We start from the raw sequence: 16177 nt of genomic DNA on the forward strand, positions 1-16177 counted from the left end.
ATTCGTGTCGTACACGACTGGGCGTGTTGTTTTATGGTTTAGTGAGCGCCCAAACACATTTCGGGGAGCCGTGGTGTATATTAAGTCAGTCATACCCAGAGCCATAGAAATACCGAGTAGTCCAACCCATTGTTACGTAAAAGACAAATTGAACGCCAATTTTGGTCCAAAATAACACAGTAGGTATAGGGAAACTGTATGTTTTTCGGTAAATTAGAGAAAAACTTGAGTCTAAAAACAAATTTAAAGGTTGAAAAGTGTAAAAAACAAGTGTTATTTGTTTTCTGTATCAAAAAAAGTCAAAAAATGGAATTAGAAGCGGTTGATTTGTGACATTTTAGTCATTTAATGGGGGTTAATTTATATGTTTTTTCAAAAAAATGTTTGGTAATGTAAATAGAAGCTGTTTTACGCCTTCCCACAATAGGAAAACACAAACAAAACTTAACAAGTTCGTTTAAACCCTTTGTCAAAGTCACCACTTTTGCTCTATTTTGAACACACAAAGACGGCAGTTGGACTACTCAGTGTTTTTACGACTCTGGTCATACCCATAGTTCATTTTGACATTACAATTTGACTTTGTGACATTCAATCATATTTTGCAGTTTTTTGTTAAACATGTATAAATATTTATGTAGTTTCTGATTTACTATGTGGGTAAATCTAAAATTTAGATTAATGTAAAAAATTTAATTTGCGGTAAAAATTACCAAACTGTGTCATTAAAATATTTTATTTGAGCATTGGTTTGCATGAGCATACAGTACGCCTAATATGAAGAATCAAATAAAATCGGGACAAAAACGACGAAACAGCAACAAAACTGGTCTATGCTTGTTATATTCCACAAAAGAATAAAAACATCTAAAACATTAAAACTGTAAATAAGTGGCTTTTAATATTTTCTAAAATGGTTTCAACTCAAAACAGCACAAGAATAGAAGTATATTTACACCAGGCTTGGTTTAGTGGATTCATTTCTTCTAAAAGAACTGCACAAATATACCTGTTAGTAGACTATATTTTATTCTACTCCTAAAAAATAAACTTCTTATATGAACCACCCGCTGTTAAGTTTCTTCGGTTTTATTTTTTTACTTCGTCTTGTCAACTATTATTGTAACGCAACAAAACAGCCAATGAGAAAAATGTGAATAGATTTCTCTTTTAAATATTCTGCTTCTAAATGGTTTAAAATAATGACCACAATAGGTTCCATACAATCTTTCCATAGCCATTACTCAATGGGAACTATTGATGGACGAGTTTCATTAAAACCAGATATCGCAAGTTCATTATGTTAAGACTTGTTTGTCTTAACAATGTAAATAAACAGATTTCTTTGTAAATCGAAACCATTGTACAGCGGAGCCACAGTTGTGAAATAGAAACCTAATACCAAATATTTCAGCTCACAAAAGCACGCACAAACAGAGTTTCATTTTTGTTTTTACAATTACAATTTGACCTTCTGACATTCAAACATGTTTTGCAGTTCCACTAACACATTTTTTTATTATTTCTTCTTTTTCCTTGATTTCAACGAATTAATTAATTCCAAGCTTACTATTCGTGTCCAAGACCACGACCGGGCCTGTTGTTTTATGGTTCAGTGAGCGCCCAAACACATTTCGGGGAGCTGGGGTATATTACGTCAATCATACCCATAGTTCATTTTGAGATTACACTTTTCATGTTTTGCAGTTTTTTTCGTTAAACATGTATAAATATTTATTTAGTTTTTGATTTACTTTGTGGGTAAATCTAAAGAATTTAAAAACTTTAATTTTGGGTAAAAATTACCAAACTGTGTCATTAAAATATTTTATTTGAGCATTGGTTTGCATGAGCATACAGTACGCCTAATATGAAGAATCAAATAAAATCGGGACGAAAACGACAAAACAGCAACAAAACTGGTCTATGCTTGTTATATCCCACAAAAGAATAAAAATATCTAAAACATTAAAACTGTAAATAAGTGGCTTTTAATATTTTCTAAAATGGTTTCAACTCAAATCAGCACAAGAATAGAAGTATATTTACACCAGGCTGACAATTTCCTGCAAAAAAATACCAAAAAAATTAGGATTTTTTACAACTTATGAAATTAATCAAAAAAACTTTTACGTAAAAATACTGAAATTTATGATTTTGAAATAGATATATGATGTCTATGACTCACTTTATCCTGTAATATTTGAAGTGCTGGAAACGAACAAATGTAAATAAAATAAAAGCATGGTGAAGGCTTAATATAGGGCGGGGTCAATCAACGCTAATTACTGAGTAATAATTAAAAAAGTGGCAAAAATAATAAAAACGCGATTTCTACTTGAACAATTTTGGGTAATAACCATAGGCACCAAACTTATATAAACACAGGGAAGGCAGGGATAGTTAGACACACAATCTTGTGAAACAAATCTAACTTATTGGTGGTAATGTTCACTGATTAATGCAGTGCAGAAAATTAGAGGGTTGGACTGCCCACCCTGCCACCCCAGGTTTGGTGCCTATGGTAACAATCATCTATTATGATGCAGTATGCGACAATGTTGATTGTTTCATCATAATGTGTCATAGATATGTCATAATAAACTAACTCTCTCTTGTATGTGGGAGAGAATGGGCAATTGTGACATCACAATATATCAGTTGGTCTCAAACTGCGCCTTTTTAACAAGCGCACGCTACGTCGTATTTATACGAAGCAGAATCTTTTATCACAAATATAAACATAGAGAGAAATGCTGGAGACAATTTACTAATTTTCTTGTTAATAAGTTTCGCAAAGTCTAGTAAGCTTTTCCAAATGCCTTGGAACGAAATAAGTTTGACCATCGAAATAAGTTTGAGCATCACTACAATGTCAGCTTGTTTAAAATGCTCCATCCCCAGATTCTTGATAATGTGGTTCAGTGGCTGTGAAATAATCCTCAAGGAAACCCTGGGAATAAAAGATTTAATTTATTAATAAATCCATGAACATATTTGAAAAAATAAGCAGCAAAACTACAGTCGTTAAATTATGCTACGGGTAAAAACTACTTGAGTAAAAGTGTGGCTGCTAAACCAAAATACAGTATAAATTTACTCATATTGTTTTGAAAAAGGAACATAACCAAGAGAAGGGGGTTAGCAGCAAACTGACAGCCGTTAAAACATGCTATGGGTAAAAACTATTTGAATAAAAGCAACGGTACACATATGTGTACCGTTGATAAAAGCGTAACACAAATTGTGGTTGCTAAACACACAAAAATCCCTTAAAATAAAAGAAATAAGTGTAGTTTAACTGAAGTTGTGTTTATGTTGGTATTCAAATGTCAACAATGTTTTGTTTTGTTACAGAAAATGTTTTAAGTTGAGTAAAGCTAATTGATACTGCTAAAACTGAGCTAAAATACGACATATTCGGAAAAAGACCAGATTGCAATCAGGCAACTTAATTTTTATGGACATTGGTGCATATGCAAAATGTGAGGGGATCTGGGTTCAAGTCCCACCGTTGGCACATCATAAGAAACATTTCTACACCATGTAAGTTGTTTGTGTGACAAAACACTTCCTTTTTATGACATCATACATATCTTTGTGTTTATATGATGTTTGTTTATGTAATAATGTAGCATTTTTATAAAGAAAATGCATATTTTAGCTTGTAACATATTTGAAGGATTTTGGGTTGCCAAAAAACAATCACCAACAAAGTTGTGATCGCAAATTCACAAGGTGTATGAAACAGAACACAAGATACAATCAACCACACAAGTATAGCCAGGGAATATGAGTTACATTACCTGTATATATTCAAATGTTGGTCTTTGCATATCATCTCGGTGCCAGCATTGTAGCATAAGTTCATATAAGGAGTCAGGGCATGGTGGTTGTGGGGGTTGGATGGGGGGTTTGGGCATCCTGTAGCCCGTCTCCACTCTTTCTAACACTTCTCTGTTCATCATACCTGGTGGGGGGGGGGTTAGAATGTATTGGGGTAATAAAACGTCAATAAGAGTGTCCTTAAATTTAAAAGGAATTAATTTGAAAGGTTAAATGCTATGGCACCTAAGATTTAGGCCAGAGTTGGCCTATTACCCCAGCCTAGGACAAGCCTAATCCTACATAAAAATTCCTTCATGACATCACAAACTATAGATGACATCACAAACTATAGATGACATCACAGACCATATATGACATCACAAGCCATATATGCACCACAAACCTGGATAAGGGATCCTTCCTTTAGTAACAATCTCAGTGAGCAGGATCCCAAAACTCCAGATATCTGATTTGATTGTGAACCTTCCGTGGGTTGCTGCTTCAGGGGCCGTCCATTTAATGGGGAATTTGGAACCTGGGGGTGGGGTTTAGTTAAAGGGGGTGTGTAGGCTAGGAAATATGAGGGAACACTTAAATGGTCATATTGTAATGTTAGAGTGACCTGACAATAGGTGTTTATGTCAATCCTACATTTTAACATTGTCCAACAGATATTACCTGCTGTTCAGTCTACTTTTACAAAAATACGATTTTACGACAATTTCTAAGTGTGAAACCTGTGTACACAGATAGTAAAGAAATTTAAATTTCTTTTTCTATTATGTGGCCACAATAGGGATTATAACACGATTGTTACAAAACAGCTGACAGCTGCAACAGAGCATTATGACATCATACTACTTCCTTGTTACACAACAAGGAAATAGGCAGAGTTTCGTTTTCACAACGATTAATCAAACACAAATAGGCAGACAAAATGTCAGATCACTTATGAAAAACTGGCAAGAGATCTCTTTCAGTCTTATATATCCAACAAAGTTTTTCAATAGAATGACAACATAATTAGACCAAGCCATCACCTTGTTGTGCATTATATTCATCATCCTCAATCAACCTAGCCAACCCAAAGTCGGCAACTTTACAAACTTGATTCTTCCCCACCAATATATTAGCAGCTCGCACATCACGATGGATGTAGTTGTTGCGTTCAATAAATGCCATGCCTGCTGCAATCTGTTATAGATTTAAATGAATGAAAATTTTGGCTGTATGATCATGGTAGCCGATGGTTCATTATTTTATTTTCGGCTATGTACAAAAGGTAGGAAAAAATATACAAATAAATGATTTATTATGATTATAATTTGTCCATATCGCCACGGTAACAAAAGTGTGAGTAACATGACAGAAAGTATCGGTAAAACAACAGTTGTTAAATCCCGCTTATGGATAAAACAGAAGTATAAAAAGTAAAGACAGCAGATGTTTCACCAAGTCTACTCAGTCTTTTACAAGCACTGATGATGCCAACAGTTAATGTTAGTTACCTGGGCAGCCATATCAATCTGATCTACCAGGTTTGAATGCCTTCCTGCTCCATCTTTAAGATAATCAAGCAAACTTCCATGGCACATGAACTCAGTTACGATGTATATGGGTTCGCAAGATACCTGGGTGAAAGTTGTGGTTAGTTAATTAAATTATATTTGTGTGATTTTTGTTTTTCTCTGTTTGGCCTTTAATTTGGACAACCCATTAGTGTCGACTGGGTTGGAGAAACTACTGTTAATTGTCTTGCCCAAAGACACATATTACGAGCATTGAACCCGGTCCAATGAGCCACAGCGCCAACTATATTATATTTAACAAACATACATATCGAAACATACACTGATACACATATAAGATATCCCGAATATAATACTTTACACCATAGTGATATAAGGTTCTATCCTCCACATAGATGCACACAAGGACATATACGCATATAATATTTACCACAGCGTATAGATTGACAAGTTTCTCGTGTCTCAACATCTTCATAATCTTTGCTTCTTCCAAGAAAGCTTCAGGGGACATGGTGCCGGGCTTCAGTGTCTTAATAGCAACCTCAGTAGTGCTGTTCCATAAACCTGTGAATGTATGTGTTGGTCAGGCTGTGTCTTGTTATGTATATTTAAAGTTGGTGACATGGCTCAGTGGTTAGGCATTTGCATGGTAACCAAATGATACCGATTCGATGCTCGATTTATAATAGGGTGGGGTAAGATGGGACACCTTTAGCACATAATATCTAAATATGCTGATCGTGTTTTATACAATTAACAACAGTCTATGGGAGTCGTGAGGATATAGTTTTATAATTCTTTGAATGTTCTTTGTTTATTACTGAATGGGACGAAAAAATAGAGTTAAAAGGTGTCCTATCTTCCCCACCCTACTGTACAATGAACATGTATGTAACCTTTGGCAAGCCATTTAAAAGACATTGCTTTGACCCCGTGGTTACTGATTGGTTAAAGCACCCTGGGTGTTTGGGTAATGGGCCAACTGTGGTCTAAACCCTAGGCCCCATGGCGTGCCTCACTGTAGAACCTCACCCATATAGAATAGAATGTGCATATACAATGTTGGGGTAATGAGCCAACTCTGGCCTAAATCCCAGGTCCCATGGCGTGCCTCACTGTAGGACCTCACCCATATGAATAGAAGCCCCCAACCCCCATATACAACCCTCATTATACCCCACTCACACAAACTCCCTATAGAATACAACCCCCCCACCCACCTTTCCATACTTCCCCGAACATCCCAGCTCCAAGTTTCTTCTGTAGTGTAAGTTGTTCGCGATCGATCTCCCAAACATCGGGTGCGATGCCTGAGGTCTCCGGTTTCTCATTCTTGGGGCACGGGTTGGTGAGGCGACAACATAAACCGTCCGCCGAGTCTGTTTGTAAAATATTATAAACTTGGCATGTGGGTGCCCAACAAAGCAATAATACAGCTTGAAACATTTTCAATATGACATAACAGAGCTTATTTATATGACACATAATTGCCTTTTATGATTTATCGTTTAAAAATAATAACATTTGTGTCATATATATAACATTTACGATTTTATAAATTGGAGATTTATATCAGAGGAATTTATGTATTAAACTCTTCCTGGTAGCAAGACCAATGGAAGTTTGTGTTGTCATACATACATATTATGACATCATACATACTTTGATAATGACTGATGAGGCCAACCAAGTCCTGGAACTGAGCTCGAGTTGTGATGTAATAACCACCATTGTCTAATTGTCTGATGCGATAATGCTTCACTGTTGAACCTTTCCCTTGGTCTTGGTCGGTTATGGAGAGGGAGTATGTGCCTATGGTGTAAATAAATTTTATATTACTGTGGGGTTAAGTTAAATCGTGTATGTCCTAACAGTAGGTGCCTATGGTGTAAATAAGTTATATATAGTATGTGCCTATGGTGAAATGGTGTAAATAGGTTGTTTATTACTGCGTAGGGTAAAGTAAAATCATGTATGTCCTAACTGTAGGTATAATGGCGTTGTGTATAGTATATTGAGGTGGGGTAAAATGGATACCATTAGCACATAATATCCCATATTTAACAACGTTCTTTTAGAGTTGTGAGAATACGGTTATATACAATTGTTAAATATTGTTTGTTTACAACCAAATGGGACGATAAAAGAGAGAATGAAAACCTGGTCAGTTCAAACATTAGTCCAAATACTTTTACGAATGACCTCGGTATCGCACTTAACCAATATTAGATACAAATATTCGTGATAGTTTGTTAGGCATCCCACACACCCACTCGCAACTATATTGTGTAGTGGCCGCCTACTGGCAACTGGGAGGTTACTGTTGTGATATTAAACTATGACATCATCATGACATCATTAAAACTATGACATCATTATATCATTACAGCTGAAAAACTGTGCATTTTTTAAAGGAATAAAGTGATATGCCCAGTGAGTAAAAAAACTGTTACATCATGATGACATCATCATGAGATCACACTGACATCACTATGACATCATAATCTTACCAGGAGCTGTCTCGCTCTCTCTTATCATAAAGGTTCCTCTTGGAGTTCGATGTTGGATTAGTTTTCGTTCGCATTCCTTGCGGCTGATCTTGCCGAAGAACCATCTGTGTGTTTGGGGTGTTGTTTAGCATAAAGTTCATGTTAAACATAAATCTGTGTGTTTATACAGATGATTGCTGCGACACATACACAGGCAGTGGGAATAACATGGGGTGTTGGTATATTATGCACGAATGTACAAAGTCACATGCGCATGGGGTGTTGTTACACATCTCAGATATGCAAAGCCTCACATGTATTCAAGGGTTATCAGATTTGAATATGCATACACACAAGAAATATCCTTAGGTTCATCTACATTGCACATTGGGTTAGAATATAATCTTTTTTAAATTTTTGGACATTACAAATTGCATAATAAGCTGCTGCAGTAGAATATGTTTGGGAGATTACTCTATATATTACAAGTTAATGCACAATACTTGTTACACCCCAACAACATGCGCAAACTCTTGTATCGACAACACCATTATTACACTAGAATACTTTTCACAACCCAGCCCCCAGCAGGCCCCACATAGTTACTCGGCACATAGTAATTAGTAATATACAAGCAACAGCATGTACAGACATTTGAACCACAATACTCATTACATTACTTACTCTTCACAGTCCAGCCCCCCAGCAGGAGCCACATAGTTACTTGGCACATAACCTTCTTGTCCGCTCGCTGCTGATCGTGCTTGCCACCAATCTCCCTCACTGTTGGTTAAGAAATATTTAATTAATTATATTTTATGAACCAGATTATGAGGCATAATAATTTGTTTAAAACTTGATCAGAATATTTAGATATTATGTGCCAAAGGTGTCCCGTCTTTCTCCATCCTACTATATCTTTTATATCCCATTACTCCTAAGTTCAGGGTTATTGTCCTGGCTGAATATGATATGAATAAATTACGAACTTGTTCAAAATGAAAAGTGTTTCTCCTTTTCGGAAGGAAAGATCTTCGTGTGTCCTTGCATCGTAGTCGTACATAGCAACGTATTTCAACGACCCTGGGGCTGTGGGGGGTGTGTGGGTTAGATTAGGTATAGTAAGCATGTGTTGGTATATAAATTTAAATCAGCTTTTTGGGTTTGTATATTGTACGAATGTTTTAAAGCCATATTTAGGTCTAATAATAACGTAGCATAATTTAAATTCTTCGAAAACGTTAGCGAAGATCATGTTATTTAAAGAACAAAGTGAAGGGAATCAACAGCAAAACAACAGTCTTTGAAACACCATATGGATAGTTTGGGAAAGAGGGTCAGTTAAAAATCTGACCAAAGTAAAAAAATAAACAAAAACACTTACGAGGTGGCATGGAAGAGATTGGGGACGTTGGGTTGTTATGTATAGTTGTTTGGAAGGCTGGTGCCATTGCTTGGTTTTGCACGCCTTGCGCGTAAGGCATAGAAGACATATGCATGTTTGGGGCCTGGGCGGGGGCATTTTGTTGGGTGTCGTCGGTGCCCTTGCAGAAGAGGCAACCGAAACAACGACGGAACATATTGTGATGTCACAATACTATTTATTATTATATCCTAGCTGTGATGTAATAAAGGGATTGTTAGAATGAAGTGGTAGCTGAAATGTTGCGACTCTAAGATGGCATAAAATGGCTGTCTAATGTTTATATATACATTATACCCGTACACATATTTATAATTAAGTTTATGTATAACATACACCAAAACTGTTAGCACCATCATTTTAACACATGGGGCAATGGGCCAACTCTGGCCTGCCTTGCTGTATGGCTTTACCATAGAATCAGGTCTCTATTAGTAAGCGTCTAGACTATATATAAACTACCTCACAATTTAATTGATGAATATAATTTACACCAAAAACTGTTGGCATCATCAGTGCTTGTAAAAGACCGAGTAGACTTGGTGAAACATCTGCTATAATATAATGAGTCTATGAAACATCTGCTATAATAATTATAACCTTAATATTCAAAATTAAAATTCTTGCAACATCCCCAAACACACCAAGTAGAAACATCTGCTACAGTATAATGAGCCTGAACAGTCACATAGCAACTTAAGGCTTGGCTTTCTACTGTCAGCTCCAATGAAGCAAAACATGTCTGGTACTCAAGTTATATTTAGAACGCTAAACACTATGCTTATAAACTTCTTTGTGGGGATTCCCTTAATGACAAGTGTCTGAAAAATGGTGGTTTGAATGTGGTTGTCACGATAATAGGCACCAAACCTGGGGTGGCAGGGTAGGCAGGCCAACCGTGGATTTTTTGCACTACATTAAACAGTAAACATTACAACCAATAAGTTAGATTTATTTCACAGGATTGTGTGTCTAACTATCCCTGCCTCCCTTGTGTTTATGTAAGATTGACACCAATGTTTACAATAACCTTGAATTGGTTGCACCACTTTTCACAGGTGTTTATATAAGTTAAGTTGTATTTGACCGACACTTCAGTATTTTCGACAACTAGTTTTACAAAGTGTCAAAAAAACAATAACCTTTAATTGGTTGCAAACTTTTCACAGGTGTTTATATAAGTTCATTTGTATTAAATTTACTCTTTTACAAAGTGCTAACAAAACAATAACCTTATATCAATAACACCTCTTAGCATTTCATTTCCTTAAACTTTAAAACTACTTTCTCTATTCCAGCTTTCACTCACGAGCTCCCATTGGCCGATCTGAGCCATTTCCTTGTTTTGATGAATGTTAACTCATTCAAGCTGGTTTGAATCAACTACATTCAACGCAAAGTAGGAACTGATGTATAACTTGAATTTAAGAGTTTTGTGCTAAAACTTTTTCATTAAGTTTATATTCATAATTATTTTATAACATAAAAGTTTTAAAAGTATTTTCAACTGATTTTTTGTTTAATTTAAAGTACTGTAGGTTAAAATGTATACCATTAACACATATTCTACCATATATATTCTATATTTGTAAAATAATTCTGTTCTTTATAATATAGTAGGGTGGGGGAAGATGGGACACCTTTTATACTTTTCTTGTCCCATTTGGTAGTAAACAAAGAACATTTTAAGAATTGTGAAACCGTATCCTCACAACTCCCATGAACCGTTGTTAATTGTTTAAAACACGATCAGGATATTTGAATATTATGTGCTAAAGTTATGCCATCTTTCTCTACCCTACTAAATAACAAGAAAATGTTGTTGTAACAACAGACCTGAACGGTGGTGGTTATAAATTCATACTTAAACAAATTTAACAAAAACCAACAAAAAATAATCGTAGAAAAATAATAATAACTTTTATTAATCTCTTCGATTACGGTAGCGAAGATTTAGAAATATTTAAAACAAAAAGACAGGATATAGCGACAAAACCACAGTTGTTAAAACACGTTACGGTTAAAAACAAAGTTACATTTAACAGAAAAATAAGCGTGGTCGCTACACCTATCATGTAGTTTAACTTTCGCCTAAAATAATCACAAACTATGATGTCACAATGAGCAGTGTGAATGACATTAAACGTTTTGTTGGAAAAATGTTCGTGCCGACGCTGGTTGCCATGCGTCACACAGGATGTTATGACATCACAATGGCCAATAAACCACCTACAACGAGTTTTGGATTCAGTTTATTGTTCCGTCATAATTATAATTAACGTATCATAACATACGTTTTATTTATCGCTTCAAATACGATAGCGAAGATCAAATTAATTAAAATAACAAAGAGAAGGAAATTAGCAGCGAAACAACAGTCGTTAAAGCAAGCTATGGGTAAAAACTACTTGAGTAAAAGTCTCAAATAAAAGTTTGGCTGTTAAACCCAACATACAGAATAACTTTAGATACAATCTTGGTATTGTGCCATCATAAGTAATTATCCGGTGCTTTGTTTGGATAATAAACAAACAATACACAAGGCATTACCTAACAATAACATTGTCTTACGATTATTATTACACAATAATGAGATTTCTACTTGTTATGTCTCTGACTTGAAAATCTTAACCATAATTACATTGTATTGTCCTTAAGGTGTAATTGTCACGTCTATCATCCAAAAAACAATTTCTTACTTTTTTATCAATAAGCGTGTTTTAACAACTGTTGTTTTACCGTTACTACCCGTCTTTTCGCTTTTGTAAACTCTCTTGTTCTTCGTTATCGAATAAATTTCATTCATTCATAATTACTGTTCACAGATATTAAATGAAATACGTTTGCGAAACTTGTAAAATAGTAAGTATATTTTACCCATTGATTAGTTGAGCTTGTGTTGCATGTATGTCTGTCTACTTTTGCTTCAATAGATTTTCTAATTATGTTTTATGAAACTTTTTATAATTTACAATAATTTATGAAACAGAACCCATGTACACTGTAGTAGGGTGGGGCAAGATGGGCCACCTTGATCAATAATATCCAAATACCCTGAATCCCTGATGGTGTTTTAAACAATTAACAATGGTTTATGGGAGTTGTGGGGATACGGTTTTATAATTCTTTGAATGTTCTTTGTTTGCTACCAAATGGGATGAGAAAATAGAATAAAAGGGTGTCCCATCTTCCCCCACCCTACTGTATATTAAAGATAAGGTTACATTCTCTGATTTGAATTATTTTAAATAAATAGAGAAAATGAAACTAACAACATTGTCAATACCAAACTGACCCCACAGTCAATACATGCTTGTCAGTTTATTTAACTCAAACAAAACCAGATGTTATTGTGGCGACATATTTCTTATTTTATGCAAACAATGCTAGGTGTGATGTAACAATCACATATTTCATATTTAATGAGGTTCCCTATGTTTGACAACTATGAGTGTAACTGTATTTTAACAATGTCACCCCAGATTTTACCCTGCTGTTAGGTGTCTATACAAACAAGCAGAGCCAAAGTATATTGCATTCACCACATTAATCAATGAGGTTTCCTATGTTTGACAACTATGAGTGTAACTGTATTTTAACAATGTCACCCCAGATTTTACCCTGCTGTTAGGTGTCTATACAAACAAGCAGAGCCAAAGTATATTGCATTCACCACATTAATCAATGAGGTTCCCTATATGTTTGACAACTATGAGTGTAACTGTACTTTAACAATGTCACCCCAGATTTTACCCTGCTGTTAGGTGTCTATACAAACAAGCAGAGCCAAAGTATATTGCATTCACCGCAATAATCAATGAGGTTTCCTATGTTTGACAACTATGAGTGTAACTGTATTTTAACAATGTCACCCCAGCTTTTACCCTGCTGTTAGGTGTCTATACCGAGCGATTGTTACAAAACAGCTGACACCTGCAAACGAGCATTATGACATCATACTACTTCCTTGTTACACAACAAGGAAATAAAGTTTTGTTTTAGGTCAGCAACTAAAACCAACGATTAAGTTTAAATTTTAACAAAAACAAACAAAGTAATTAAGAGACAAATATGATGTAACAATTAATATCCTTTGTTTAAACAATGCTTTTGTTTTGCATTTTAGAATTTACGAAATAACATAAAGGTTTTTTAAAAGAGACGAAATATTGTAAAACTTCAAATTAGAAACAATAAATCTTCCTTGTCAATTTACCTGTCAACCAGGGTTGCAAATATTTTCACAACTCCTAAACAAGCAGCAAGTGATACTAATTACATAGCTGACAAAATTCAGGTCTAACTAATACTACCATAAGAGATATATTTCACCTAAATGACATCATCAGTCTCTGCAAAAAAGTGATAAAATAAAACGTAATTCCATAACATAGTTAATTCCTAAGTCATACGCCCACTATGTGTGTTGCTTTGATGTGGCTGGGCATAAAATTTGAGCAGGAAGTAGGTATGCGTGTGTGTGTGTGCGTGTGTGTGCGTCATACAGAACCAATTGAGTCATACACCTCTTTCTTTTGCAGCATGGGTATTGTTTTAATTATTACATAACAATCGCAATAATTCTGATACCGATTGTCATCATATGATGTAATAATGTTGGTGTTGTAGATGTGCATTGTTATCTTGTGAGACAGAGATTACGCTGACTCGTATATTTATAAAGTCACGACTCATGCTGACTTTTTGACCTTTTAAAGACACTGCGTCAACCTGTTTCATGGGAGTACTTAAAGGCTAAGTATTCGTACACCTCATGCTCGCTGTCCAGTTATAACATGGGTGTCTTCTTATACACCAGACACATGTGGTGTATTCATACACCTCATGCTCGCTGTCGAGTTATAACATGGGTGTCTTCTTATACATCAGACACACATGGTGTATTCATACACCTCATGCTCACTGTTGAGTTATAACATGGGTGTCTTCTTATACACCAGACACACACGGTGTATTCATACACCTCATGCTCACTGTCGAGTTATAACATGGGTGTCTTCTTATACACCAGACACACATGGTGTATTCATACACCTCATGCTCGCTGTCAGGTTATAACATGGGTGTCTTCTTATACACCAGACACACATGGTGTATTCATACACCTCATGCTCGCTGTCAGGTTATAACATGGGTGTCTTCTTATACACCAGACACACATGGTGTATTCATACACCTCATGCTCGCTGTCAGGTTATAACATGGGTGTCTTCTTATACACCAGACACACATGGTGTATTTATACACCTCATGCTCGCTGTCAGGTTATAACATGGGTGTCTTCTTATACACCAGACACACATGGTGTATTCATACACCTCATGCTCACTGTTGAGTTATAACATGGGTGTCTTCTTATACACCAGACACATGTGGTGTATTCATACACCTCATGCTCGCTGTCGAGTTATAACATGGGTGTCTTCTTATACATCAGACACACATGGTGTATTCATACACCTCATGCTCACTGTTGAGTTATAACATGGGTGTCTTCTTATACACCAGACACACACGGTGTATTCATACACCTCATGCTCACTGTCGAGTTATAACATGGGTGTCTTCTTATACACCAGACACACATGGTGTATTCATACACCTCATGCTCGCTGTCGAGTTATAACATGGGTGTCTTCTTATACACCAGACATACATGGTGTATTCATACACCTCATGCTCACTGTTGAGTTATAACATGGGTGTCTTCTTATACACCAGACATACATGGTGTATTCATACACCTAATGCTCACTGTCCAGTTATAACATGGGTGTCTTCTTATACACCAGACACACATGGTGTATTCATGCACCTCATGCTCACTGTTCAGTTATAACATGGGTGTCTTCTTATACACCAGACACACATGGTGTATTCATACATCTCATGCTCACTGTCGAGTTATAACACGGGTGTCTTCTTACACACCCAACACACATGATGTATTTATACACCTCATGCTCACTGTCGAGTTATAACATGGGCAACTTCTTATACACTAGACACACATGGTGTATTCATACACCTCATGCTCACTGTCAAATTACAACATAAGTGTCTTCTTATACACCAAACGCTAAGCTCTACATTCAAACTATTGTATTCCTTCCAGGTTACTGGCAATAATAAAATGAAAGTCTTTCGCTGAGTTGCAGTTCCTTATTCAAAACGAAACTAGTTCCCTCTGGCTTAATGATTGACCTCACCAAACAAACAGTTTGTTTGTTTTATGCACTGATGTAAGAAAACTATCTGTTTAAGTGCTATCACAGCTTGATTTATACAAAAAATTGTAAATGAAAAAATGCTGATTTGCTGACTAAATACAACTTAACTTATGTAAACACAAAATTATTGCTTTGTAAACACTTTGTAAAACTACCTTTTAAATACTTAACTTATATAAACACCTGTGAAAATGGTGCAACCAATTTAAGGTTATTGTTTTGTTGGCACTTTGTAAAATTACTCGTAAGATATCAATTACTGCCTAAGCCCTAAGGTGATACATCACTCTATAAATACCAGGTTCACAACTCACTGAGGAACTGGTACTTGTGTAATAAACCTCTTTGTTCAAATGTCATTGTTCAAACAATGCCTCATTAGAGTAACAATGAAAACAATAGATTAAGTTACTTGCTTGTAGTTGCAATGTTAATGTATTTACTCTTGGGGTATGATGTATATATTGTATGTATGTTAACTATGTATAAGTTATACCATGTTAATTAAATATTGTAGTTGATTTATATTTTGTTGGTTATGACTCAAGGTTATTTACATGCGTATATGTGGTAATGTATTCATATACTTCATAATAACTGTCAAGTTATAACATGAGTGTTTTCTTATACACCAGACACACATGGTGTATTCATACA

General features: G+C 35.4%; 1 protein-coding gene and 1 long non-coding RNA gene across 2 annotated transcripts; one reads left to right on the top strand and one right to left on the bottom strand.

Annotated features, from left to right (window-relative positions):
• Nucleotides 1–1813: 1813 nt before the first annotated feature.
• Nucleotides 1814–9485, bottom strand: LOC149734507 (tyrosine-protein kinase Src-2-like). Its single transcript, XM_089880658.1, has 12 exons — nucleotides 9231–9485; nucleotides 8836–8935; nucleotides 8531–8629; nucleotides 7868–7971; nucleotides 7020–7169; nucleotides 6578–6736; nucleotides 5788–5921; nucleotides 5337–5459; nucleotides 4869–5022; nucleotides 4232–4363; nucleotides 3807–3970; nucleotides 1814–2953 (listed from the first exon to the last, which is right to left on the bottom strand). The coding sequence occupies exons 1-12, from the start codon at nucleotides 9424–9426 to the stop codon at nucleotides 2885–2887; spliced, it is 1584 nt and encodes a 527-aa protein (XP_089736784.1). The 5' UTR covers nucleotides 9427–9485; the 3' UTR covers nucleotides 1814–2884.
• On the top strand, nucleotides 2951–13174 carry LOC149734508 (uncharacterized). The gene is made up of 2 exons (XR_016385253.1): nucleotides 2951–3546; nucleotides 10568–13174. It is a non-coding gene; the product is annotated as an uncharacterized LOC149734508 (long non-coding RNA).
• Nucleotides 13175–16177: the final 3003 nt, after the last annotated feature.

Source organism: Ciona robusta, chromosome 7 (assembly GCF_009617815.1).
Source record: "Ciona robusta chromosome 7, ASM961781v2".
Lineage (NCBI taxonomy): Eukaryota > Metazoa > Chordata > Ascidiacea > Phlebobranchia > Cionidae > Ciona > Ciona robusta.

Coding starts and splice junctions, on each gene's coding strand:
- LOC149734507 (XM_089880658.1), bottom strand. CDS start 9,426: ATGTTCCGTCGTTGTTTCGGTTGCCTCTTCTGCAAGGGCACCGACGAC. Junction 8,630..8,835: donor ACACTTTTCATTTTGAACAA/GTTCGTAATTTA, acceptor CTTAACCAACAG/TGAGGGAGATTGGTGGCAAG. Junction 3,971..4,231: donor AGGAAGGATCCCTTATCCAG/GTTTGTGGTGCA, acceptor CCCCCCCACCAG/GTATGATGAACAGAGAAGTG.